The 25,551-nt window shown below is 32.9% G+C and overlaps 1 protein-coding gene, 1 long non-coding RNA gene and 3 pseudogenes across 2 annotated transcripts; 1 reads left to right on the top strand and 4 right to left on the bottom strand.

Moving 5' to 3' along the window:
• Positions 1 to 745: 745 nt before the first annotated feature.
• On the bottom strand, positions 746 to 1,975 carry LOC118037290 (acyl-CoA--sterol O-acyltransferase 1-like; annotated as a pseudogene).
• A 3,523-nt stretch (positions 1,976 to 5,498) lies between these two features.
• LOC118037246 (acyl-CoA--sterol O-acyltransferase 1-like) lies at positions 5,499 to 6,697 on the bottom strand (annotated as a pseudogene).
• A 3,974-nt stretch (positions 6,698 to 10,671) lies between these two features.
• On the bottom strand, positions 10,672 to 16,588 carry LOC140954718 (MDIS1-interacting receptor like kinase 2-like). The gene is made up of 3 exons (XM_073405389.1): positions 16,467 to 16,588; positions 11,101 to 11,255; positions 10,672 to 10,931 (listed from the first exon to the last, which is right to left on the bottom strand). Exons 1-3 carry the CDS (start codon positions 16,586 to 16,588, stop codon positions 10,672 to 10,674), a joined length of 537 nt encoding a protein of 178 aa, XP_073261490.1.
• A 2,469-nt stretch (positions 16,589 to 19,057) lies between these two features.
• Positions 19,058 to 20,978, bottom strand: LOC140954671 (uncharacterized). The gene is made up of 2 exons (XR_012168120.1): positions 19,915 to 20,978; positions 19,058 to 19,267 (listed from the first exon to the last, which is right to left on the bottom strand). It is a non-coding gene; the product is annotated as an uncharacterized lncRNA (long non-coding RNA).
• A 1,686-nt stretch (positions 20,979 to 22,664) lies between these two features.
• LOC118037288 (mannan endo-1,4-beta-mannosidase 6-like) lies at positions 22,665 to 24,603 on the top strand (annotated as a pseudogene).
• The last annotated feature ends 948 nt before the right edge of the window (positions 24,604 to 25,551 follow it).

The raw sequence follows: 25,551 nt of genomic DNA, 5'->3' as shown, positions 1-25,551 counted from the left end.
TAGTGTCTTGAATAATAATAATAATATAATATAATATAATATAATAATAAAATAAAAATGATATGTTTCCCTGCCAGTTATCTTAGATGTATATTTATTTTATGTTTATCTCTTAGAGATTAATATAAATTATAATTATGAGATTTTATCTAATAATTTAAATTTTTAAGTTGAATTTATTTTTTAACGATGATATCTGAGTCCTTAATGACCACGCGGTCACGAATTTAAATCACACATATCTTTATTTATTTAATAAAAATCAAGTACAATATAGTGTAAGCGTGTACAAATTTTAAATTCAAAAAACTTTCACTTGAAGGATGTGTTAAAGATTAATATAAATCATATTATTTAATTTTATCTAATAATTTAAATTTTTGAATTAAATTGATTTTTGACAACTTTTTATCTCTTGCTCTACTAATTCATTATTTTATTTTATTTTTTTGTATTTATATTTTTAATTTTAACTAACCATATTTTTTATCAATTCAATATTCATTTTTGTTATGTAGAAGATAGAAACAAAATGTTATTTTTTTTTATGCTACTTAATTAGACGATATCCTAGGGTATATTGCAATAAAGTACTGGGCATATCGAATAAATATTCTTTCATCATGGTTTTTATCAAACAGCTTTGTGGTATATTGTTTTTAAACTATGCATGCATGGGAGCAATTATTAAACAAAATTCGAACCGTCTAAGATTTTAATAAATGAAGTTTATAAATGTGCTTGCCGTCTTGCCGATACAGGTTCTGGCTTCAACAACTTATAGTTATTGCGACAAAATTAGGTGCTAGTCTAAAATTTATGATCATTATGATTTATGAAAACATCTTTCAAGTAGATATAAACACCTTTCACAAAATTAATGAAAGCAATAGTCTCCATCCGTGCCTCAGCATCAATCTTGCAACGAACCACGGGTGGCATGAACAACCACATGGCAGTAACCACCACAACCCCACCACAAGCGGCGCTGCCACCACTCTAGGCAATCCCCACGTACCCTTTTATTTCTTCTCTGATACTATTTCAATAGCCAAGCAAAAACCATGCAAGAGAAAGAAGCATGTGACCTCCCACTTTGGCTTTGGCGCCCAATGTGGAGGAAAATCAGCTCGTGCATGAGACCAGAGACTAAAAATGTACCCATCACAGCCGGTAATGAAGCCCCACTTTTTTGCAATCCAACGGCTAAAAGTTGACCGGATTGGACTGTATACAGTTGGATGCAGGATGTTAGTGACCATTAGTTCCATCTCTTACCCAGAAGTCTTGCAAAGAGCTGGCGAGGTATGGCTCCTCAAATTGTGGCTCGAGTTCTACACCGAGACGGCTCGAAGCTAGGGCTCCAAACATGGCCAAGATTAATTCAGAGCAATATAAATGTGGATAACATAGAGGAACAATATAAATTTTGGATGGAAATAGTCTTCCTTGGTATAGATGCAACCAAATATGACTAGTAGGAGAAAACTTCAAGGCGTAGTTTAGAATGAGATTTTAAGGCCTTTTGGGGCTATTTTTTGAGATGGGGTGTCTCTGTCTTCAGCATTCACGAGCTTCTCAACATCTTGATTATCATCGACATTTTTACAAAGCTCTTGATCATGAGGTGATCCTGTTGGTGCAGGGTCTTGTTGAATCTTGATAGGAAAGCAAGCAGAGGCAACGAAACGTGGCAAGGAGAGGGGCGGGTTGGATGACAGAGGGCCTTGATCGACGACAAAGAGAAGGAGCTTGAAGGTGGCAAAGCCAGCAGAGGAAAAAGAAGTAAGACCTCTAACACTCAGACTAAGGATGCCGAGAGGCATGACAAGAAAGATGCATACGACTTGGCAAGATTTTGCAAGAAAGCCTGGTTGTGCCTCCGTGGGTTAACTGACCTATCTTGTGACAGTAAGCAAAGCAATGCCACAGCTGATACCCATACCAAGAGAAAGCTGCCCAGTTCACCTCCCATTTTCACTCTCAAGATGTGATTGTTGAAGGAGACTCTTGCACTCTATATTTGTTGAAGGAAGTGGTTCAACTCACCTCTCATTTTCACTTGAACCCATGATTTAGACTCTCTCATTAAACACCAGCAACCACTCCCAGTCTCTTTTCTAAGATATTTTGAACCACTTTCTCTAGCCGTCAGCTTCCCTGTTTCACTTGGCTGCTGCTGTTCCCATGATGGATATTATTGTAGCTAGCAGTATAGGTGGACTGCTAGTTGGTCTGGTCACCTGAGTTATAGCTGAGTGAGACCAGGCAGGCCAGCCGGGAATAGCTTGATGAATGTGAGGCACAAACATGCACGCTGCTGCTAATGCTTCGTGATTCAAACAAAACATGTGATGGGCCAATGAGCTCGAAGCCCAACCCGTGATAATACAGTTTAATTTATTTTTGAAAGTTTTTTTATTTGAAAATATATTAAATTAATGCTTATTTGTCAAGTAGGAGTATAATATTTACCATGACAAAATACCAATACTTGATGATGAATAAATCAAGAAGTGTTTTTTCGATAAACCTAATTTATTAGGCCAATTTTTTTATCCTATAGAGTCAGAATAGACTTGATCAAACTTTAAATTGGTACTTCTTGATAGCCTTGATTCTGAAATTCTCCTGACACGCTTGCACGTATAAATATTGGTTTATGCTCGAGAATATTACTTTAGTGGACCGCCGAAGGCAGTGAGCCAGTATAAATATTTGGACTTGAGCCCATAGAAATTTTGGACATGATCATGGTTTAAATCGGGCTAATTTAGAGCTTTCTTTTCTTTTCTTTTTCTTTTTTTTTTTTCTTTTTTAATGTGGATATTTTAGCTTGTTTGTGTATATTTTAACTAATTTTACAGGCCCTGAAATTAATAATTATATAAATCTCTAGCGATCCTAATATTTATAAGACTCGAACTAATGACTTCTAAAAAAACAAACATAAAATCCAATCAGATAAATTACATCCTTCATTGTTTTAATTTAGAGTTTTCTTTTGATTTTGAAGCCTGGCTAGTTGGAGTTTGAGCATTTTTAAGGAAAAAAAAAGAGATAATTAGTATGAATTGAATTTCATGAGCATTTTTCTATTTACAATAACAAGTTCTCATAAATTTAAAAAAAACTTAGCAATTTAATTCCATTTTAGATTTACTGATCAATTAAATACTATAAAATAATGAATGAAGAAGTCACCTCATAATATTACCATTCAATACACAAATATGTTTTTAAAATAATTTATTCGAATTTAGTTATTTTGTATAAAGTATGATCAATGCATTCTTATGTTGACAAAATTTTTATTAATTGATCTTTGAAAAAAATCTTTAATTATATGTTTTGAAATGTCTGCTAAATATTTTATCTAAAAAATTATATATCGCTTGAGGCGACTGTCCACACCTATTCCTATATATAACATACAATAAAATAATCTATAACACATCCACTTGAATCTTTGTACAAAAGTATTATTAATTTATTTAACAACTCTCAAATTAATATTAACTTCAAAAATTAAATAATTTCACGTGTGTGCATGCAAATCCTAAGTTTCCATGATCATGAACCGTCAATTATATGCATAAGAGAAATTACTAAGTAGAAATGAGCGATGGAATCAATAAAGTCTAGATGGCTTCTAACAAGTTTTTCCTTTATATTTTTCTTCCTTGATTATTATTATTATTTACACATAAATACATTTTTTTTCCTTGTTAGTAATGACAAAATACCAAGATATTCTTATACCAAAGCACTCCTATCATCGCTCATTACTTTTATTTAATTCGAAACTTATGCATCAATCAAAAACTAAATCTCTATTATAAATTAAATGGTATTAAAATTACAATCTCTATATTAAATCAATATATTTTAATAAATAATAAAAAAATACACTAGAATTTTAAAATTACAATCCCCTTTTCCCTTTTTGTTTTTTGGAAAAGGCATAGAATTTTTTTTCATGAATTCATCCTATGCCTTTTTTTTTGAGTTCTATGCTCTTATCTTTTTAATGATGGGGTTCATGTTTGCTCAAATTATAAAAAAAACTCTAAAAAGATCGGTGTTTTTATGAATTATGATAGATTTTGAGGTAATTTATTGTGGACGCGCACAACGTAGTTATTACTTTTTTATTCTCCTGCACAGAGTTTTTTGCCTTACTAGTTAAGGTAAAATGATATTTTTTTTCTCAGGAGTTCAAAAGTCATTTTCAAATTGATTGAAGTACTTTATATTTTTTTTTACACAATTAAATTATATAAATATCCTTAAAAGTATATAAAAAAAATTAAAGGATAAAGGAATATTTTAGTATTTTTCATATAATTTTTGTGTTGTTGTTATGCTCTATTTGGATCCAGGAAAAATTAATATTTTCATATATAATATAATAATAATAAAAAAAAAAAAAGTGCATGCGCCAACAAGTGCATACCACCCATATTGTTCCGTGCCATTCCGGGCAACCAAAATTTCTCAATTGTCATGTCGTTTGAAATGTCCAAGACAAAGTTGAAGACAAAGTTGATGAGATGACGCATGTTGCTCAAATCACGATGAATTGGTGGTGGTTGAGTTTTTTCTCCTCCCTTTATTTTCTCTCATCTCTCCTTGAAATTCATGTCAACTCAACCAAAAATTAAGGTTGTCTTACCATTTATTTTATCTTTTTAATTATGCTTTTTTTTTCTTTTTCTTTTTTGTATGATTAAAAATTTTTATTCCAGACTTCTTTTATTTATCCAGGGTTATCTCGATCTTATAACTAGGATTGTTAATTTAAAGATTAGTCCCGATTTGACTTTAGTTTTTTTTTCAACGTTTTTTAAAAAAAAATTGACATCAAACTATAGGGTCTTAAGCCTTTTCCTTTCCTTTCTTTTCGTTTCCTTTTTTTTTATATGAATATCCCGGATCACATGTTAATTAAGTTAATATAAATTGTTTTAGATTCATTATTTTTTAAAAAAATTTATCTTTTAAATGGGTCTTGAGATTTTTTTTTTTTTTATGATTTTCATTTTTTATAATATTATTATGAGTCGCAAATTTGTTAAGAATTTTAAGATAATACAAGATGACTCAATTTTCTATTAATATTTTTTTATTAATTTAACTTTGATCCATTAATTTTAATTTTATATCACAAGTGATTTGTTAATAAAGTAAAACTTGATTTGACTTATATTAATTTTTTTTTTAATTCCTTTTTGAAATTAGTTTTATTGAGCCTTAAGGTTCCTATTTTTTTTGTTTTTGCAGTTATCCCGTGTTACAGGTTAATTAAATTATTCATTGAAATTTTTCTTCATCTAAATATCTGTTTAGATCTTTTTTTTTTATGTTTGAAAAATTGACCCGCCCGAATACCGGAAAAAAATCGAGTGAGTACATAAATCATAACTACAACCACCATGCTTATTTTTGTAATTTCGTAGATTTGCATCAAATCAGAACCGTTCATTCAATCAAAAATCTGCTCAAATCTTAGATATTTACAAGCCGTTATATTTGTTGAAAAATCCAAGGAAAATAAGCATGACCAGCTTCCTTCAAATACTCGCGTACAGCCGCGTACTCTTCAATTGCCCTAACACCTGCTTTACACGCAAGAAATGGTGGGAAAAACAGCCAAAAGCCGGTAGATATCACAAATCCAATGGTCAATATAGTTTGCATCGGCCTGGGAATCTGCCACCTGCCGTTAACAGCCCTTTTCAAAGTAATCTCGACCGGTAAACACACTCCATGTAGCAAAAAGAACCAAGTGACCTCCCACGTGGGCTTCGCGCGTCCGAGGTAGTAGAAAATGAGCTCATGCATGAGCGCAGACACTAGAAAGGTACCCAAAATTGCTATGCCCTGGGCCCACCTGCGATCAATGAAGTTCTTACACGTGTAGAGGATGGGATCGTACGCAATCGGGCGTAGGATGCTTGTTGCCATGAGGTTCCATCTTCTCCCCCAAAAGTCTTGAAGCGAAGTCGAGAGGTAAGGGTCATTGAATTGTGGCTCTAGCTCAAGCCCTGAAAGGGTTCGAACCACCGATGCCAACATGGCTAGGAATATGTCAAGAAAAAAATATATGTGGAAACAATACAAGAGCCATATGATTTTTGGATGGATATAATCACTATAGTCATATGAAGCCACCACCATTGCCAAAAGAAGACCCTTGGTTGCATAATTTAGGAATGATTTACGAGGGCCCTTTCTAGAGATTAATTTTTGCCTATCTTGGCCATTTAGATTTTGATTTTTGAGCTTGGTTTTCATGGCCATGGCCATTTAGATTTGGTTTTTGAGGTGGGATTTGTAGGACTTTGATGGGAAAACAAGCAACAGAAACAAATCGACCAAATGAGATCTTTGGGTCTAGACACAAAGGGCCTTTGCCAAACGCGAAAAGCAAGAGCTTGAAATTCGCAAGCCAAGCAACGCAGAAAGATGTCATCCCTCCAAAATGAATAGAGGTGAGTTCTAGAGGAAGAAGAAGAAATAGACAAACAATTGGTAGCACACAGAGAAGCCTTGTAACACCTTTTGGGATCATCTTTCCTATGATATAGCAGTAAGTTAGAGATGCAAAGATTGAGAGCCATACCTTCATCATGCTGTACATCTCCCCATCCTCCATTTCTTTCTTTCTTCCCCTTCCCTTTGATTTTTGCACTCTTGCGCTATATACAAGAAGAGAAGGAGAGGACCAAACCCTTTTGGGGCCGATCCTTTTGATGAATAAATATCCAACTGTGTACAGAACACGTGGAAGGCAAAAGGGTGGACAACGGTTGATCCACGTTTGTCTACAGGCAAGCGTTTACATTTACATGAAAAAAGGCACTCTTGGAAGAAAGAAGAAAGAATATTGTGGTTTCCACTAGTTTTCTGGGAAGCACACTGTTTTCTTCTCGGTTTCTTTGCTTGAGGATGCCAGATGCGGTGCTCCACTCAATTTTGAAAAGCGAAAAAGGAAAGGAGTCTTTTAAGGTGAAAAGAAGAGATGGGCACGACGATTCATGTGCGAAGTGGAGATTGTCTGTGTGCGACAAAGATCACAAATTAGCTTTTTTATACTCTCTCCTATCTAAGTCATTAATGCCCATCATTTGGCACTGACGTTTCGTCTTTTTCAGAATTAATTAAGAATTATTATTACATTAAAAACTAGAAGAGGTATTTCGTTTCACTGTGATTTTTTTTTAGAATCTTCAATTTGGTTCTTTGAACTTCTTTTAATTTTATAATTAAGTTTATTTAAACATAAATTAGTATCCAATTTTATTTTTAGAGAGAGAGATGAGTTGAAAGATAAAAAAAAAACTAAAAATATATATATATAAAAAAAAATACATAGGTGGCGCTTTGAGATTTGTTTGATAGGTTTATTTTATTTCATTATCTTTTTTAGTTATTAGAGAATCAGTCTTTCTATTTTTTTAAAAAAAAAAAATTAATATCAAACTTTATTTTTTTTTCTTTTTAGTTTTTTTTGGGCAGATAAAAGAATGGACTTGCCAGATTCCGACATAAAATAGTAAAAGTTGTCATTGACAACAACTTCTGCCATCAAAACGATTGGTTTTGTGTCAAATGGTTCTATATAATGAAGAAAGTTCAAATTATGTGTTTTTTCTCTACCTTGGAAAGCGCCTAAAAAACATATTTGAGTTTGGAAAGATTCTTTATTTTGGGTTTTGAGACCTTTTTTTTGTGTTTTTTTATAAGTCATGAATTGGCTAATAAAATTTTTTATATTGTTTCTTAGGTGTTTTGGGTCAAAAACAGATTTTTGAGTGAAAAAACAGGAATCTTGTTATTTTAGCTATCGTAGCAACTACAATATGAGTTTTCCAAATAATGCATTGTCTATTTGTTTTCAAAGAATTGGGACGGGTGAATTGTTGTTTGTCCCATTAACTTAAAAATAAATTAAAATCCGCACGCGTGGGTCCTTTATTGATGGTTAGGCATTAGTTTTGGCTTACTATGCCTGACAATGTATGACCTCATTTTTTTTTTCTTTTATATTTAATATATTTTAAATTTATTTTTTAAAATAAAAAATATTTATTTTTTTATAATATTTTTAATATGAGCAGTCTTCCATGCTATTTTTTTTTTTGTTTTATTTTATTTCATAAATTTTATGTGTATGTCCATTTATATTAGAAAATGATTTTTAATAAACAAATCCATTAAATAAAACTAGGTAAATGACTTGTGTTGTGATATTAAATATTTTGATCTATATTTGTCTCTTAATTTCTTAGATTACATTTTTATTTATCATTGTCAACTTTTTTTTTTCATTTATTTTACACAATAGTAGTGTATTGTTTTTTTTTTTATCCTCATTCTTTTGATTTTTTATAATGTTTTTATTCTTTCCAATTTAACTTCGAATTTAAAATTTATTGTTGCCTTTAATTTATTTCTTATTTTAATTTAACCCTAATTCTTTTAATTGTTATTTTTTATTTTGGATTTATTTATGTGATTTTATTTTATTTCATCCTTAATTGTGTTTTTTCATAGGTATTGGATTTCTTGATTTTTTTCATATATATCGCTTCTGCTATGATGACTTTAGGTCATGAATTTGAAAAGTTAACAGAGATTAACATCTTTTTTTTTTATCTTGTTTTCTTTTTTGATATCATTGTCCGATATTTTTTTTTTTACACACACACACACGTTCCTGATTTGAATATTATAATTTATATTTCTCTGAAAATTTTTAAATTGACTGACTTCTCCTCGTAATTTAGCTTTCAGAATATATATGTATACACACACGTTCTTGATTCGAATATTACAATTTATATTTTCTCTTGAGATTTTAAATTGATTGACTTTTCCTCGTAATTTAGCTTGTGGAAAAGGTCCACCACCCATGTTATATATATATATATATTAAATTGATTGAATATATATGTATACACACACACGTTCTTGATTCGAATATTACAATTTATATTTCTTTGGAGATTTTAAATTGATTGACTTTTCCTCATAATTTAGCTTTCAGAAATGGTCCACCACCCATGTTATACACACACACACACTTTGGTGGGTCGCAATGGTGTAACGATTCGGTGCCAGTCGTAATTGGACAGAGGATTCTTATCGGTGTTAAGAATAGTCTTTTTCTTGTGTTAGCATTGTAACTGGTCATCTCATTCATAGCCAGACTGACTCGAATGCAAGTGAAAGTGCTACTCTAGCGTACCAAACACTTTTACGTGGAAATTAAGTTCAATACAAGATGCTAATCAGAGGGGTGTAGTTTAATTAACTAGGTTTCAAGTTTGGTCTCTAGAAATCATCAGTTTGAGTCTCACAAATCTCAGGATCATTGGAGACTTACATAATCCTTAACTTTAGGGCCCGCAGGATTAGTCGAGTTGCACGTAAGCTGGCCAAAAACCCATGTTAAAAATAAAAACCTGAACACCAATAATTCACCACATCTTATTGATAATTATTGTGTGCAATATATACAGCAGCGTGGAGTCTGTTTTGGAAACAAATCAATGGTAATGCTAAAACTGTGCTATTATAATATACAGCTGCAGATTTTACGTTTCAAATATAGCGTTGATTGCGGAGTCTGTGCCATGATTTTCTGTTATTCCTTCTTTGTGGTGATTTGAGCAGATTCTCTGCATGTTTCCTGATAGATACAGTGACAATTTTTTCTTTCGTGCCCCAAGATTATCCTTCCACCTATAAACTGGTAAAAGAAGAATCACGTAGGCCGCAAAGTATTTCTGCAAAAAGCAAAAGACAAAGAAAGACTCAACAGAAGGATCCTTGCTTTGATCAGTTGTAAATGAGAGGAAATGAAACACAGAAACTGTAATGTTTGAGGCGGGAAGAAGTTTTTGGAGTTGAATACGAGGTTTTATACTGTTCTTGGTATGTGAGGCTCACAAGATATATGCTTGAAATGAAAGATCAAAAAGAAGAAACTGTGAGGGCGATTCAGGTTCTCTCAATTCTATCCAGATTCAAGAGGAGGAAATGGCCTTATTTCTGTATTCGAACAGAGTGAATATTGATCTATGCGGGCACATGTGCGACTCTTGAGAAGGGCTCCTTCGTCCTTGCAGTGTATATTTACTTGAAATAGAAAGAACAGAAGAAGAAGAAGAAGAAAGTGTGACAGTGATCAAGATTTTGAGCACTTATATTCAGATTCTAACTATGAGTCGATCTTTTAGTGTTCAAAACTTTGTGTATTGAGGTGACTGGGGTGCAGTATAATTTGCGCAGTTTTATAGCGATATTTGTAATCAATTGTATACCAACATCAAGTGTTTGATAATTTGATTTACTATTGATTTGCCTTTTTTTTTCTTTTAAAATTTGCATTGCTATTTTTTATTTTGAGGTTAATGGCTTAATATATATATATATATATATATATATAATGAAGTAATTAATGGATATATTTAGCCATTAAGCCTTTATTTTGTAATTAATGGATTGGAAATTTGAAGCATGGATACAGCAAGTGATACATATACAATGTACATGTAGAGCATGAACTTTCCTAATTTATGCTTGATAGATACAACATGCCTAATGATAACAATATGTGTTTCTCATGATGAGCTTGATCGAAGAACACATCTGCAACTCCCTCTATGGCAAGTGAAAATGGCTATGAGCTTTCGAGAGTGCATTGGTAACATCATGCATGGTTGGCCGAAAGTTAGGATTGACCTTGAGGCATGAAAATGCTTGCATCACTACAGACACCACTTCCTTTTCAATCCGTTGAGCTGCTGGAGGGGGCAGACGTGGATCTAACACATTCTTTAGCTCTATCTCTTGTTGATCAGTGGATGATTGCAGAGTGGAAATAAGCTCATCTGGATGCTTTCCCATTACTATTTCGAGAGCTAGAAACACCAAAGCTAAAGACATCACATTTTTTCAGTCATCCTCGTTGTATAAGCTAGCTCTGCAGCCCACAAGATAAGAAAATCTGTAATCTTAATTGCTGAATCATGAATTTCTTCCAAATGAAACAGGAAAGGAATAAACGACTATGGTGCGCGAAAATCTTACCTGGAGCAATGTATCCGCATGTGCCGGCAACTGCTGTCCAATTTGAGGAATTAGGCTTCAGAAACCTGGCAGTGCCGAAATCGGAGAGGTAGGCTTTGAATTCATTGTCCAATAGAACATTTTTGCTTGATATATCTCGATGACTGATTGGAGGTCTGCAGTCATGATGCAAGTAGGATAAAGCATTTGCTATGCTTCTCACAATTTCCACCCGCTTGCTCCAGTCTAACTCCTCAGCTTTTATTTTATAATATCAAATTAATAATATTAATATGTGAGATCTATTTTCTTTATCAAGTTTTATTTTTTAGAGGTTTTCAAGAGTTTTCAATTATATATATTACTAGAAATAATTACTCAAATAAAAAACAATAATTTAAGAAAATTTAGATTAAGATCCGCCATATATTTTATTTTATATTTAATTATATTTTTTTCATCATAAAATCAAACAAATTTTATTTTTAAATAATAATGACAATATGAGTGTCTTTTTTTAATTGAAACTATTGCTTACATAGATTGTAAGGAAAAAAAAAATGAAATCTCTTTATCCTTTCAATTATACAAAAATTCTAATGATTATTTTCATTAGCTCTTATAATAGATATATATGAGCTTTGTTTTTCAAACTATTAACTATTAAATCAATTCATGTAAGATTAGTTAAAAAAACTAATATTAAATATATAGTTAAATAATACATGTGCAAAGTAAGTGAAAAAAAGAAAAACTATATATATATATATATAAAGTATCCTCTTCCATGAAAGAATTATTGGGGTTGTCTAGAGACAATACCGATGACCATTAATATATTCAATTTTTTTTTTATTGAATTTGAAATGATTAAGATCTTTTGATATTCTATTCAAATTCATCAATCCTATTAAGCAAGGCAGACTGACTCGAATGCAATTGAAAGTGCTACTCTGGCGTACCAAAAACTTTTACTTGGAAATTAAGTTTACAGCTACGAACAAAAAAATTAATTGAAATGTATATAAGCTGATAAAAACATCACATTAATAAATGAAAAAATTCAAGCTCTAATGGTCCATAGAAGTAGATAGTTTTGTACCAGGTCTAGAACGGCAATAGTTGCCATCCTTGGGTTTAAGGAAGGCAGAATGGACGTTGATTGGGAAGTCTAGACAAACTTGTGGTTACAACTTTCAATTAGGATTTTGTTAGTCTCTTGTTTCTCTCAAGATGTTTCATTTCGAACCTCTCTTTATCAAATTTAGAAAAAGATAGAATGATACAAATCATTACACAGCTTTGAATTTTTTATTTAATTAACGTGGGTGTTCAGACTAGCTTGTGCATATTTCAACTAATCTTATAGGTCCTAAAGTTAACGACCATGTAAGTTTATAGTGGCTTTGATGCTTGTAAAACTCGAACTAGTAATATTTAAGGAGCAAACTTAGAACTTAACTACATAAGTTACACCTCTTAGGATTAAAAATAAATAAATATTGCGTTAAAGTTAGGAGGAACACTAATAAATTTTCTTTGTTAGAGTCTGATTAACTGTTGAATCAATTGTTAAGAGTCATTAACTTGTTTAAAGTTATTTAATATTTTAAATTAAGTTTTAATTTATTTTTTTTTATAGAATTTAGTAAGTATCCTAAATGTATTGGTTGGCTTTGCCTTCTTATTCCAACAACTTTTCTTTTTCTTTTTTTTTTCCCCTTAAACAAATACTAGTAAACTAAATTGACAATAATCAAATAGTTAAGATCAATTAATTAGGAGGAGAGTACGTTCCTTATTCAAATATTACAATTTATATTTCTCTAGAGATTTTAAATTGATTGACTTTTCCTCATAATTTATCTTTTGATATTCTATTCAAATTAATCGATCCTACATTTCCTACACTCAAAGCATTGACATTGTAGACTTCTCCCAAAATTAGTCTGTGGACCACACGAACCAAACCCAAAAAAATAAGGGAAGTGATTCGTTGATGCTTAAGACCGTGTCCGATGTTTTTTTCTCAAGTACACTTTGGTGGGTCGCAATGGTGTAACGATTCGGTGCCAGTCGTAATTGGACAAACGAGGAAAAGTCATGAACGTGTGTGTGTGTATACAAACGTAATTTAGATTGACTGACTTTTCCTTGTAATTTAGCTTTCGAAAATGGTCCACCATCCATGTTATATATATATATATATATATATATATATATTTGGACAAACGAGGAAAAGTCATGAATGTGTGTATGTGTGTATATACAAACGTAATTTAGATTGACTGACTTTTCCTTGTAATTTAGCTTTTGAAAATGTTCCACCATCCATGTTATATATATAAGACCGTGTCCGATGTTTTTTTCTCAAGTACACTTTGGTGGGTCGCAATGGTGTAACGATTCGGTGTGGACAGAGGATTCTTATCGGTGTCAAGAATAGTCTTTTCTTTTGTTAGCATTGTAACTGGTCATCTCATTCAAAGCCAGACTGACTCGAATGCAAGTGAAAGTGCTACTCAAGCGTACCAAAAACTTTTACGTGGAAATTACGTTCAATACAAGAAGTTAATCTTGAGGGGTGTAGTTTAACTGACTAGGTTCCAAGTTTGCTCCCTAGAAATCACTAATTCGAGTTTCACAAATCTCAAGGTCACTGGAGGTTTACATAATCGTTAACTTTAGAGCCCGCAGGATTATTCGAGTTGCGCGCAAGCTGGCTCGGATACCCACGTTAAAAAAAAAAAAAACCTAAACACCCATTTTAATAATAATAATAAAAAAAACAAAGAAAATCAAGCCTTGATGTTCCATAAAAGTAAATAGTCTGTACCTAGGCCTAGAACGACATTAGTTGCCATCTTTGGGTTTAAGGAATGGGGGAGAATGGAAGTTGATTAGGAAGTCTACACAAACTTGTGGTTACAACTTTCAACTAGGATTTTGGCATTTTCAATTCTCGGTAAAATACTGACGGACCATATTCGTTTGTATAGGCGTCGATAATTATGGCATTTTTAGTAAACAAATTTCAGCTCTCGGTAAAATACCGACGAATTGTTTCCGTCTATAGAGACGTCGGTGTTTGTGGCATTTCCAGTAAATATTTTTCAACTCTTTGTATAATACCGAGGGATTGTTTCCGTCTGGAAATTCATCGGTGGTGTTTTAATTTTTTTTTTAAATATATATTATTTAGAATAAATAATATAAAATTATATAAATTAATACTAAAAAAACCAATTATGCAAATAAAATTGTATTAAACATAAAAAATATAAAAATAAAGTTAAATAATATTCATCCAAATATTCACTATGAATTTAATGTGTTTCCAAAAAAAAATTAAACTAGAACAATGACGGAGTTGGAGGAGAAGGAGGAGGCTGGTTGTTCATGGGATCAAACGGCCAAAAAGGGGGCGCACATAAATCACTCATCTGTGATCTAATATCCACGACCATTTGGTGGAGTTGTTCATAATCCGTTGAGAGGTGCTTGTATTGTTGTTGCAAAGCCATGAACTCGTTAGATTGTGCTCGATACTGATTGAGAGCTCCCAACGGTTGAGACACTATGGGCTAACCACAAGTTGTCAGTCGTAGTGTTGGAGAGCCCGTAGACCCGATTTTTATCGGGTCCACCAGACAACTTTACCTCTATCCACAAATTTGGATCGAAATCCGGATGGGTCAAAGGATCGTTCACATATCTCTCCCTCAACCGGCTATTATAGGTCTCCTAAAAAAAATCATCATATTTAATTCAAGAAAATAATAACTTCTGAAATAAAATGGTTGAACAAACATACCATGAAGTATTCAATTCAAAAAAAAAAATCATCATATTCAAATGACCGTATAGAATGGGATGTTTGGGTCTCTACGTAATTGAGTTTCATTTAATTAATGAAAAGGAAATTTAGATAGCTGGGTGCCGCAAATCACCGACTTCCTAACATGCCAAGAAGAAAATGAATTCAGAAAATGACTTTTTATTCCATAATTTCTTGCGGCAATTACTCTATTGACTAAGTAAATTAATTGATTCTTGGACTTGTAGGAATCACTCGGAACTAACTGCTGGATATTGGTGATGAAGTCTTCCTTTCATTTGCATACTTTGAGACGCTTACATTCTCGAATTATGTCGTAAACTTAATTAAAACTCATTCAAAAAACAAAAATTTTACCTTCAATTGGCTTAATTCCTACTTAATATTTTGGAAGTTCTACTAGATATATATTTGGCGAAGTCTTATTTTGGTATCTAGTGTATTAATTGATTCTTAATTAATTTCATCCCAGAACAATAATTTTTTCAATTTCATCTCCAATTTATCATGCATTTCATTGGATCCTTCCTTCTAAAACAATCAAATTTCACTCATGGGATATGTCAAATTCATTCAAAATAGCACTCTTTATTGTATAAAATAACAAAAAATAATAATTATAGAGATGTGATTGAGGTGTGTGTGTGTGTGTGTGTTCTCACCGTGTTGCGAGTCAAAACTGTAAGAAAATCTTTCTATATAAAGGAAGAAGTGGTATAATAATATTTATAGAGAGAGTATATATAATTGATAACTTGGAAATAAAACTCTTAATATGGGTTTCAAGAATTCCTTTCTCATAGTGGTTTTCATTGTTCTTGCTATCACTACAACTCTGGAGGGGAGAGCAAAAGAGCCACCAAGTGACACTTCAAGAACCATGGAACTAGATGAGAAAAAAGAAATAGGTAAGCCTTCTCTCTTGATCTAAATTGGAATTTCATTCTTAGAAAACCCATCAAGATAAGAATTAATCCTGAATTTAAATATATGATTTTTTCTTTAATAATATTTTTTTTCGTTTTATTGCCAGGTGCAATAACTAATGAAGATTATGGTTGGGCTCCAGGACCTAATCGTTTTTCTGATGAAGTGGAAGCGCCTACACCAAGTGTGGGCTCATAGGCAGGGAATTTGTTGATTCGATGGCAGGCAATGAAGAAAACTCAATCAAGCATGTGAGGGTTATTTTATGATTCAATGTAATAGTGTTTGATTTAATATAGCAATAAAACTGTCCTTGACCTAGCCCTATGTTGTATTATATGGTATGTGGTGCATGAAATATATATAGTCTTGTAATAATGGAAGATCAAGGCGCGTATAGCTATAAAACTGTCCTTGACCTAGCCCTATGTTCTATTGTATGGTATGTGGTGCATGAAATATACTCTTGTAATAATGGAAGATCAAGGCGCGTAACGGTAGATGTGCATGCAATTCCATTCCTCTTTCTCAATGTGCAGCAAGCAAGAACCGATACGGGTGTGTACTTATATTGAATTCGAAGCCTTACACAAATTATTTACTTCCGATGGATTGGTACCACCTGATCCCGTATTCCATTGCCACCCGACGAGCAGCTGGCCAGTGCTGCAAAATCGTAGAGGAAAACGCAAGTAACGTCATCAACACCACAGGTGATGCTGCGAAACGCTTCTTCTGCTCCATCTCTTCAGAACAACGACAAGCCCTTTCTTGTGCACCTACAAATAAAATCCTTTTCACTTTCTTTTACACGCTTATTAGTGAAAGAGATGGACATAAATGATGCTAAGAAGTTAATTTTAGTGAGCAAAAACTAGCTCTAGAATATCTTATTACTAGGATATTATCAATTTCATCCTCAAATCATTATTACATCAATTTTATTCTCAAATAATTTGGATTTCTCAATTGGGTCCTTCTCTTAGAATTCATAAATAGAAAACATTTAGTTTCCTACAAAACAGCGTCATTTCTTAAGAAAAAAGTACAATTTGGATGAAATTTTCTATCAATATGAACGGAAAGACTTGATTGAGAAATCCTATAAGTGAAGGGTAAAAATGATAATCTATATATATATATATATATATATATAGGTTAAATTAAATTGAAACAGCCAGGCTTTGAGGAGGGTATTTTTAAGGTTTGTACAGATTTAAAAGAAAAAAACAAAATAATATGGCACATCCTCATCCCTCCACAAGTTCGTCAAAGGAATTGATGGGCAATGACCCTCTAATATTCCAGAATAATTGATCTTAGAACCTTCTGGTGACAATTGATTTTTTTTTTTCCCTTCTGAAATAGTAAGTCTCAAAAGTTTAAAAGCTTCGGCCTTACATGCAAACCATCTTAGTAGTCCTGTCCCTCCATCTTTCGGTAACCCGAGTGAATTAACCATTCTATTTTTACACCAGAATGAGCTTTCAGGACCCTTTCTTCATATATAGTTTGCTTAGTTATGAGAAGCTATCCGCTTTGCCGTTGTTTGGAAATCAACTCTCAGGTACAGTGCCTGAAGGGTTAGCAAATCTCTCTCTATATGAAGTTCATCTTAGTGAAAACAACTTCTCTAGCCCCTTGCCAGAAGTCTGTCAAATTAAAAGCTCCACTTCAATATTTCTCTGCAGCTTTTAACAACTTCAGAGGCCCAGTGCCGAAAAGCTTTTTGACGTGGTAGATATTTTGCCACCATCGAGTTACTAATTTGCTGTGTGTTTTCTATGATTGCAGTATATTTTTATTACTTTTTTTTTTTTGAAATTAAACGTGAATGTTTTACACTGAATTTTGAAATGGATGTAAGTTAAGAATAATTAAGAAGTTTACCTATTAATTAGTTTAGTTATTTTTTTCTATTTATACGTGTAGGGTAATATATAATAGTAAATGTGGAGATTACAACACAAGAGTAAGCCCGTAGTATTTCCTATATAGGTACATTCTATAATATGCCCCCTCAAGTTTAGGATGGAGGATCGACTTGAAGCTTGAATCGAAAAGCAATAAAAGAGACAGTAGGAAGCAGCTTAGTAAAAACATTTGCAAGTTGATCTTGAGAGGAGATAAAATGAATCTGAATCTTTTTCTTCGCAACCCTATCTTATACAAAATGATAGTCAACCTCAACATATTTAATACGAACATAAAAAATAGAATTTGCAGATAGATAAGTAGCACCTCGATTATCGCATAAATAGTAGAGGCAGAAGCAGAAAGAATCTGTAGATCTCTCAATAAATATTGAAGTCATATAACCTTAGTAGTGTCATCTGCCAAGGCTTTATACTCAGCCTCGGTGGAGGAGCAAACAAATGTTCGTTGCTTGGTTGATTTCCATGAAATCGATGTCTGACCAAAAAAAACAAGGTAACCACCCGTAGACTTGCGATCATCAATACTACCTGTCCAATCTGCATATGTAAAGCCATATAGATCAAAGTAGTAACTGCGAGTAATATGTAAGCCATAGGATGTCATACCCAATAGATAACGCAAAATACGTTTAACGACACCTCAATGTGAATCTGCAGGAGCATGCGTAAACTGACAGACTCTGTTAACAACAAAATAGCTATCTGATCTTGTAAAGGTGAGATATTAAAGAGTACCCACAATTTGACAAAACCATGTAAGATCAGAAAACGAGGGATCTGGTAGTATGGTGACTTCGGAAGTAGAGATAGGAGTGTCATAACTCATTTTTTAGGTTATTAAAAAAAAGAAAAACTAAACTGAAACAGTGTCGTTTTGAACGGCACTATTCTCCTTCTTCCCCTACACACACAGAGGCAGGGGAAGGAGAAGTTTTGCTCCCTTGTATTTTCTCGCTTTCCCTCTCTCTCCCAAAGACCCAAAACCGACACGACCCATTACCTGCCAAAGACAAAAAAAAAAAAAAAAAAAAAAAGCAGAGGAGACAAGCTTTTTGGCGACCCTGGAACGACTGTTTAGTGGCCGCCCAGCCACCCTACCCATTTGGCACAATTGGTGTCACGACCCGAATCCCGGGTCCGTGACCAGCAACGCAGGAGCGGTGTCGAAAGGACACCTCACCTACGCTAAGCCTCAGAACAGACATATCAAAAGAACAATTTGTTCAAAAATACGCAGCGGCTCATAATATTCAGAAATATTATATTATTCAAATACTGATGAAACCGAACGATAATTATTAAAACAAAAATAATAATTCATAATACTCATTACATTGTCAAAATCCAAATTTAATTTAACCAAGGTAACAGTGGAGCATCTAAGACATCAAATCAAAACTGAAAGGAAAGCCTCGCGAACAAGCAAGGCATACCGACCAGAACTGAAGAAGCGGAAACACTCAACAAAGTCCCATAAACTAAGAACCTGAAATAATATTAAAAAAAATGAGAGGTGAGTTCAACCAACTCAGTGAGGGAATAACATTTAATATACATTTTAGATATTTCAGATATTAATAAGTTGTAAGATGATTTATCTTAATATACATATACATATACATATACTTACTAAACATATTATCATAACGTAACATATAGTTATCATAACGTAACATATTATTATAACGTAGTGGATTACATGTCAGAGATCAGATGACACCCGAAGGTGACCAGATGACACCCGAAGGTGACCAGATGACACCCGTCGGTGACCAGATGACACCCGTCGGTGACCACTGTGGGATGATCAATCACCACAGGCTGATGCCTCTCTCACCAGCTAGGTAACAGAATACTATGTGCACACAGGCTAACTACTCTCCGTTAGCATGGAGTTACTGACAAGTCCCATATCAAGGCATAACAGATATTCACAGAATCATCAAAGAAACGTATATCATATCAAAGAGAATTTACTTTAACAGATTGCGAGTGCAAATTCAAGAATAAATGAGTACTCGGAAAATAAAGCAACATATATAAATATTCAAGAAATTTACTAGTTGTACTCATTGTATAATCAACATACATATTTATTTATATTATATGCATATTAAAGATTATTCCACTCACCCGGAAAATACTGAACTTAAGGAATGTCAGACAAAAGACCCGAAAATCTAATTAAGGATCGTTAGGAGAACCTACAATAAATATATGAAATATACTCAAAAACAAATCAAACAAAAGATCCCAATGCATAAAATAAAACCGGGCTTAATCTCCCAAGTTTAGGGACTAAAACGACAATTTTCCAAAACAGGGACCAAAACGTAATTTTACCAAAATTTGAGGACCGAATTGTAAATACATGACCATACTGAAATTTATCCATAATTAATCCTCAATTCTGTCCAGGATATATCATTATGCTCCAAGGACCATTCTGGAACTTTACCAAATTTTTAGGGTCAAATTATACTTTTTGTCAAATTGGAGGACCAAACTGAAAATATCATATCTTCCTAATTATACTGGAATATTACCCTTAAATCATCCTCAGTTCTGTTCAGAACCTCAATTTATGTCCCAGGGACCAATCTGTAAAATTTCCAAAGTTTGGGGACTAAACTGCAATTTCCACAAATTGAGGGACCAAACTGAATTTTCGTCATCTTCAACCTCAAACCCAGAATTTCAACAGATTACCTACTGTTATCCCCTATTTCTAACACAATTTCACCATTTAAACAAAATCATAACTCAAAATCATTATCCTTCAATTCAATCTCTCAAAATCAACTAATTAATCAAATACCTACAATAATCAACTCTTAACCTTCAAATTAATTCATCAATTAACTCAAAATACAAACTTCAAAACTCTACAATTAATCAAAACCGAAATTTAACATATTATACACTTCAAACCATAAATCTTACCTTTTTACTTATTTCCTCTACTTCTCTTCTCCTTCCTTTCCTTCTCTCCTTTCTTTTCTTCTTCTTCCTCCTCTTTCCCTTATCTCTCCCGTAGCTCTCTTTCTCTCAAAATCAGATTCCTCTTTTTTTTTTTTTTCTTCTTATTTATATTTATCAACTATTGGTCAATTACCACACTACCCCTCAATCATTTATACCCTCTCTTTAAGCCACCAAGGGCTTTATTGTATTTTCCAATCTTTTTAATACAAAACATCACAATTGGATAGGGTAAGGGTGGCTCTCTCCCATAATCTTCTATGAATACAAGAGAGGGATGAACGAAAATGGGGAAAGGAAATAGAGAGAAAGAAGAGAGGGAAAGAATGAAAAAATAGAGGGACATGCATTTTGAGAAGAAAAATAAAGACGAACAAAGAGGAGAGAACTAAAAATATAACAGAAGAGGAACAAAAGAAAAGGGAAGAAAACAGAAAAGAGAAAGAGCAGAAGCAAAGAGAAACCAAACAGAAAAGAAAAGGAGAGGAGTAACAGAGGAGAACAGGGGGGAAGAAAGAAAAGAAAAGAGAGAAAGACAAATAGGAGAGTGAACGAAGAACAGATAAAAAAAAGGGAAAGAAGCAGAACCATAAGGTAGGAAGAAGAAAAAGAAATACAGAAAATCCGAAACAGCGTTCTCCATGAACCCCCGCCATTCTTCCTCTCCACCACCACCAACAGCACCGCGAGCAACCGCTGGTCAGCCTTCCTCCCCTTCCCTTTCTCTTTCTTCTTCTTCTTCATTGTCTTTGGCTGCTCCACTGTTCTGCGTGAACAGTGGAGAGATGCTCCAGTATTCACTAGGCTAGACAGGTCCAACCCAGCCAAAAAAAAAAATTCTAAAAATTTGCGTCGCGGTGTATTTTTCTATCAATTTTGCATAATATTGGTTTGTATTTTTATACCGTAAAGATACAAATCCAGTATTAAAATACCTTGTTTTCTCCAAAATGTTAAAAAAATAAAAAAAAAATCTTGTTTTATTACATACGGCCAAGTCTCTCAAAAAAAATTCATATCATATTTTCATATAACAAAAACAATATTTTAGCATATATTTTGGCTTTAATAACTAGTTTATTAAAGCCATGAGAACTAGGCTAATATTTTAAAAATACACAAAAAACTTATTATGTTTTCTTTTAATATATGGGATTACGAACTTACATGTAAGACGTACTCCTAATATTAAATTTAATCTCTTTAGTTGATATAGAACGGTTAGGTTTTACCCGATGAGATAAGGATCTCCTTACTAAGAAGAACTTTTCTTAAACTGTAGACAAACCAACAATTAGAAATCGCAACAACACCTTAGCATATATTAGACAATTAAACAAAGCAGCCTACCTTAGGTATGGTGTATTTAGGATGCTAATATTTTTCTTTTACGCAACCAGTTCTCGTGCCCGATCTCTGAGACCAGTTAGGATTCCTAGTAACCAAAAACTAGGTGGCGACTTCCATTTCAGCATTTCACTAATAAAAGACAAGAATTCATTGTCTCTCCATATTTGCCAGATAGATACGATACTTTACGAGAGTGGACTATCATCGCGACACCAAACACATGCGACAGAATGACAACTCCACTAGGGACTTTGTGGAGTACTAAGCTTTGTTTTTGTCTGATTTTTGTTTTATTGTTTGTTTGTGTGTTTTTGTTAATATGCATTTTCTTGTTTGCTCATATGCTTTAATTCTGTACATATTTGTTCATGCATTGTATAATTTGCTTCATGCATCATTCATATTTTTAAAGGAATTTATACTAAAAAAAACTTTAGATTAAGTGGGGGACTAATAGCTTACCTTACAATTTTTAGTCAAGGTTTAAGTTTTTGTAAATCTCAACTCTTTATTGAGTGCTTAGACTGGTAATGATAGTGCACATGCCATCCCATTAAGTGGAGTTAGGTAGTCTGAAGAACCGGCAATTTTCGCTTGGGAGCTCATGAATGAGCCTCGGTGTTCATCAAGTTCTTCTGCTCCTGCACTTCAGGTGAACCATTGAATTTTCATTCTTCTGTATATGTTGGCATAGAATTTCAAAAATAAACTAAAGGATTTGGCTGGAATCTGGAGAGAAGGGTGATGGTGCTGTTTGATGGAAGCATTCTGAGCCGAAGAGTATCATTTTCTCTAGTTAATTTTCTGGTTTACTTTTGAATCAAATGTTGATTGAGATCATTGTAGTGCTTTTCCTTTGGCTTAAGGCATGGATTGCTGAGATGGCTGCATATATCAAAAGCTTGGATAAAAGACATCTGGTGACTGTTGGACTTGAAGGGTTTTATGGCCTGAGTACAACTAACAAGTCAGAAGTGAATCCTGGGATTTGGGCAGCTTCACTTGGATCAGACTTCATACCAAACTCAGCAATATCCAACATCGATTTTGCATCAGTTTACGCATATCCAGACAGCTGGTTAGTAATTCATTTCCAGTTCATTATATGGCAGAGTATGGTAGATTAGGGTCCAGTAATAATGATGAGCTACACAAGAATCATGGTTTACTACACCCATCTATCACAATGCCATGTCAGGACCCCCATAACATAAGGTGATAGGAAGATCACTTTAAGCTTGAAATAGTGATGCAGTGTCAACCGTTTGAGAAGATATAGTGCTTTTCATTTGATTTTGGCTCCATGCTGTCTAAATGTTGCTAACTATGGCAACCTAGAAGTTACATTTATAAAGTGCAGTTCAATTGATTGGTAACACAGTTGATTGAAGGCCAGAGTAAACAAATGAGCTAAGTATTTATATTTATAAATTCCTGATAGATATACTCTTGTTTCTCTTTATACCATGCATTGTAGGATCCCACATGGTGATTTGGAAGAGAGAACGAGTTATCTTTCCGATTGGGTGGATTCTCATATAAGTGATGGAGACATTGCGCTGAGGAAACCAGTTCTTTTCACAGAAGTCAGCTCAAGTCGCACGTGGATGAGAAGGGAGTGTTTGACAGAGATGTTTTGTTGAAAACAGTGTATGATAAAATTTATGAATCCGCAAAGAAGAGGCGGGCTGGTGCTGGTGCCTTCATCTGGCAGTTATTAGTTGGAGGCGTGGATGGATACATTGATGATTTTTCTTTCGTGCCCCAAGATTATCCTTCCACCTATAAACTGATAAAACAACAATCATGTAGGCTGCAAAGTATTTCTGCAAAAAGCAAAAGACAAAGAAAGCCTCAACAGAATGATCCTTGCTTCGATCAGTTGTAAATGAGAGGAAATGAAACACAGCAACTGTAATGTTTGAGGTGGGAAGAAGTTTCCGGAGTTGAATACGAGGTTTTATGCTGTTCTTGGTATGGGAGGCTCACAAGATACACGCTTGAAATGAAAGATCAAAAAGAAGAAACTGTGAGGGCGATTCAGGTTCTGTCAATTCTATCCAGATTCAAGAGGAGGAAATGGTCTTGTTTCTGTATTCGAACAGAGTGAATATTGATCAATTGGGCGCATGTGCGACTCGAAATAGAAAGAACAGAAGATGAAGAAAGTGTGACAGTGATCCAGGTTTTTTTCTTCTCTTAGTTTTTATTTAATTCAGACATGTCTAGACCTCGAGTCCTACCAGGGCAGACCAGATTTTACAACCATGGATGAATGTGTTTCAAAACTTTGATGCTAAAGTATGATATGTACTTATATTGTTGGCATTGTCACATGTTTTAGTATTGCCTTTTCCTTTCTAACACTTAATTCTATGTTGACATTGTCTTCCAAGACACAAACTTCACTTCTTTTACACACACTTGAGGGATGCTATCTATGTTCACGATGCTTTCCAATTCAGTGTAAGATCCTCTGCAAATCAATCCTTGGATTGAAAAAAAAAAGTAAAAAAAATTAATTTGATAAATTATTTAGATTGACTATAGTTTGTGCTTGCTGTAAGACTCTGTTTAGAAGTACAGCCAAAATGGATGTTTGTGAAAAAATTTTAAAAAAATTATTTAAAATGATTTTTTTTTATTATTTTGATATATTAATGTTAAAATTATTTTTTTATATAAAAAATTTATTTTAATATAATTTTAAATAAAAAAAAAATAGAAAAACGACTCAACCACGCACACCCAAACACATCGTAACATCTGGGTGTGTAGCTGTGGTCTCACTTCTCAGTGCAAGTCATTGAATTTCTGCCAAAGACATTGAATTTCTGCCACGCCTTGGTACTTCGGCTGTCTGCTGCATCAATTATGTTTATAGTACATGGCAGCACCGCCCCCTACCAGCTAGTCATAATACTACCTTACTTTTTTATTTGAGATTTTGATAACAGTAGAATTTAAAATACTTTTTATTTAAAAAATATATTAAAATAATTTTTTATTTTTTAAAAATTATTTTTAATATTAACATAATGAAAAATATTAATTTTAAATAAAAAAAATTAAAAATTAAAAAAAACATAGTTTACATACTTCAACTTAAAATAATTAGAAGAGAAAATGTTATTTTAAATATCTAGATTAATAAAATAATATTTTAAATAGTATAAATATAATTATTTTTATTATTATATATATTTACACAAAAAATATTATTTAAAAATGTAATTGTATTAAAATGAAAAAAATATATTTTTTAATAAGTTTAATAACATGTATTTAATTGATTTATTTTTTTATTGATTTCATTTTATTGGTTTTGACTTTTTAAAAAAATATATAGAAATAATATTTTTTAAAAATATTTTAATATTTTATTTAACACTTCTTTTAAACCAAGTAAAATAAGCATGAAAAAATTAAAATAATATT

Source organism: Populus alba, chromosome 16 (genome assembly GCF_005239225.2).
Source record: "Populus alba chromosome 16, ASM523922v2, whole genome shotgun sequence".
In the NCBI taxonomy this organism is placed as follows: Eukaryota; Viridiplantae; Streptophyta; class Magnoliopsida; order Malpighiales; family Salicaceae; genus Populus; species Populus alba.
This window is presented reverse-complemented; position numbering and strand designations above follow the sequence as displayed.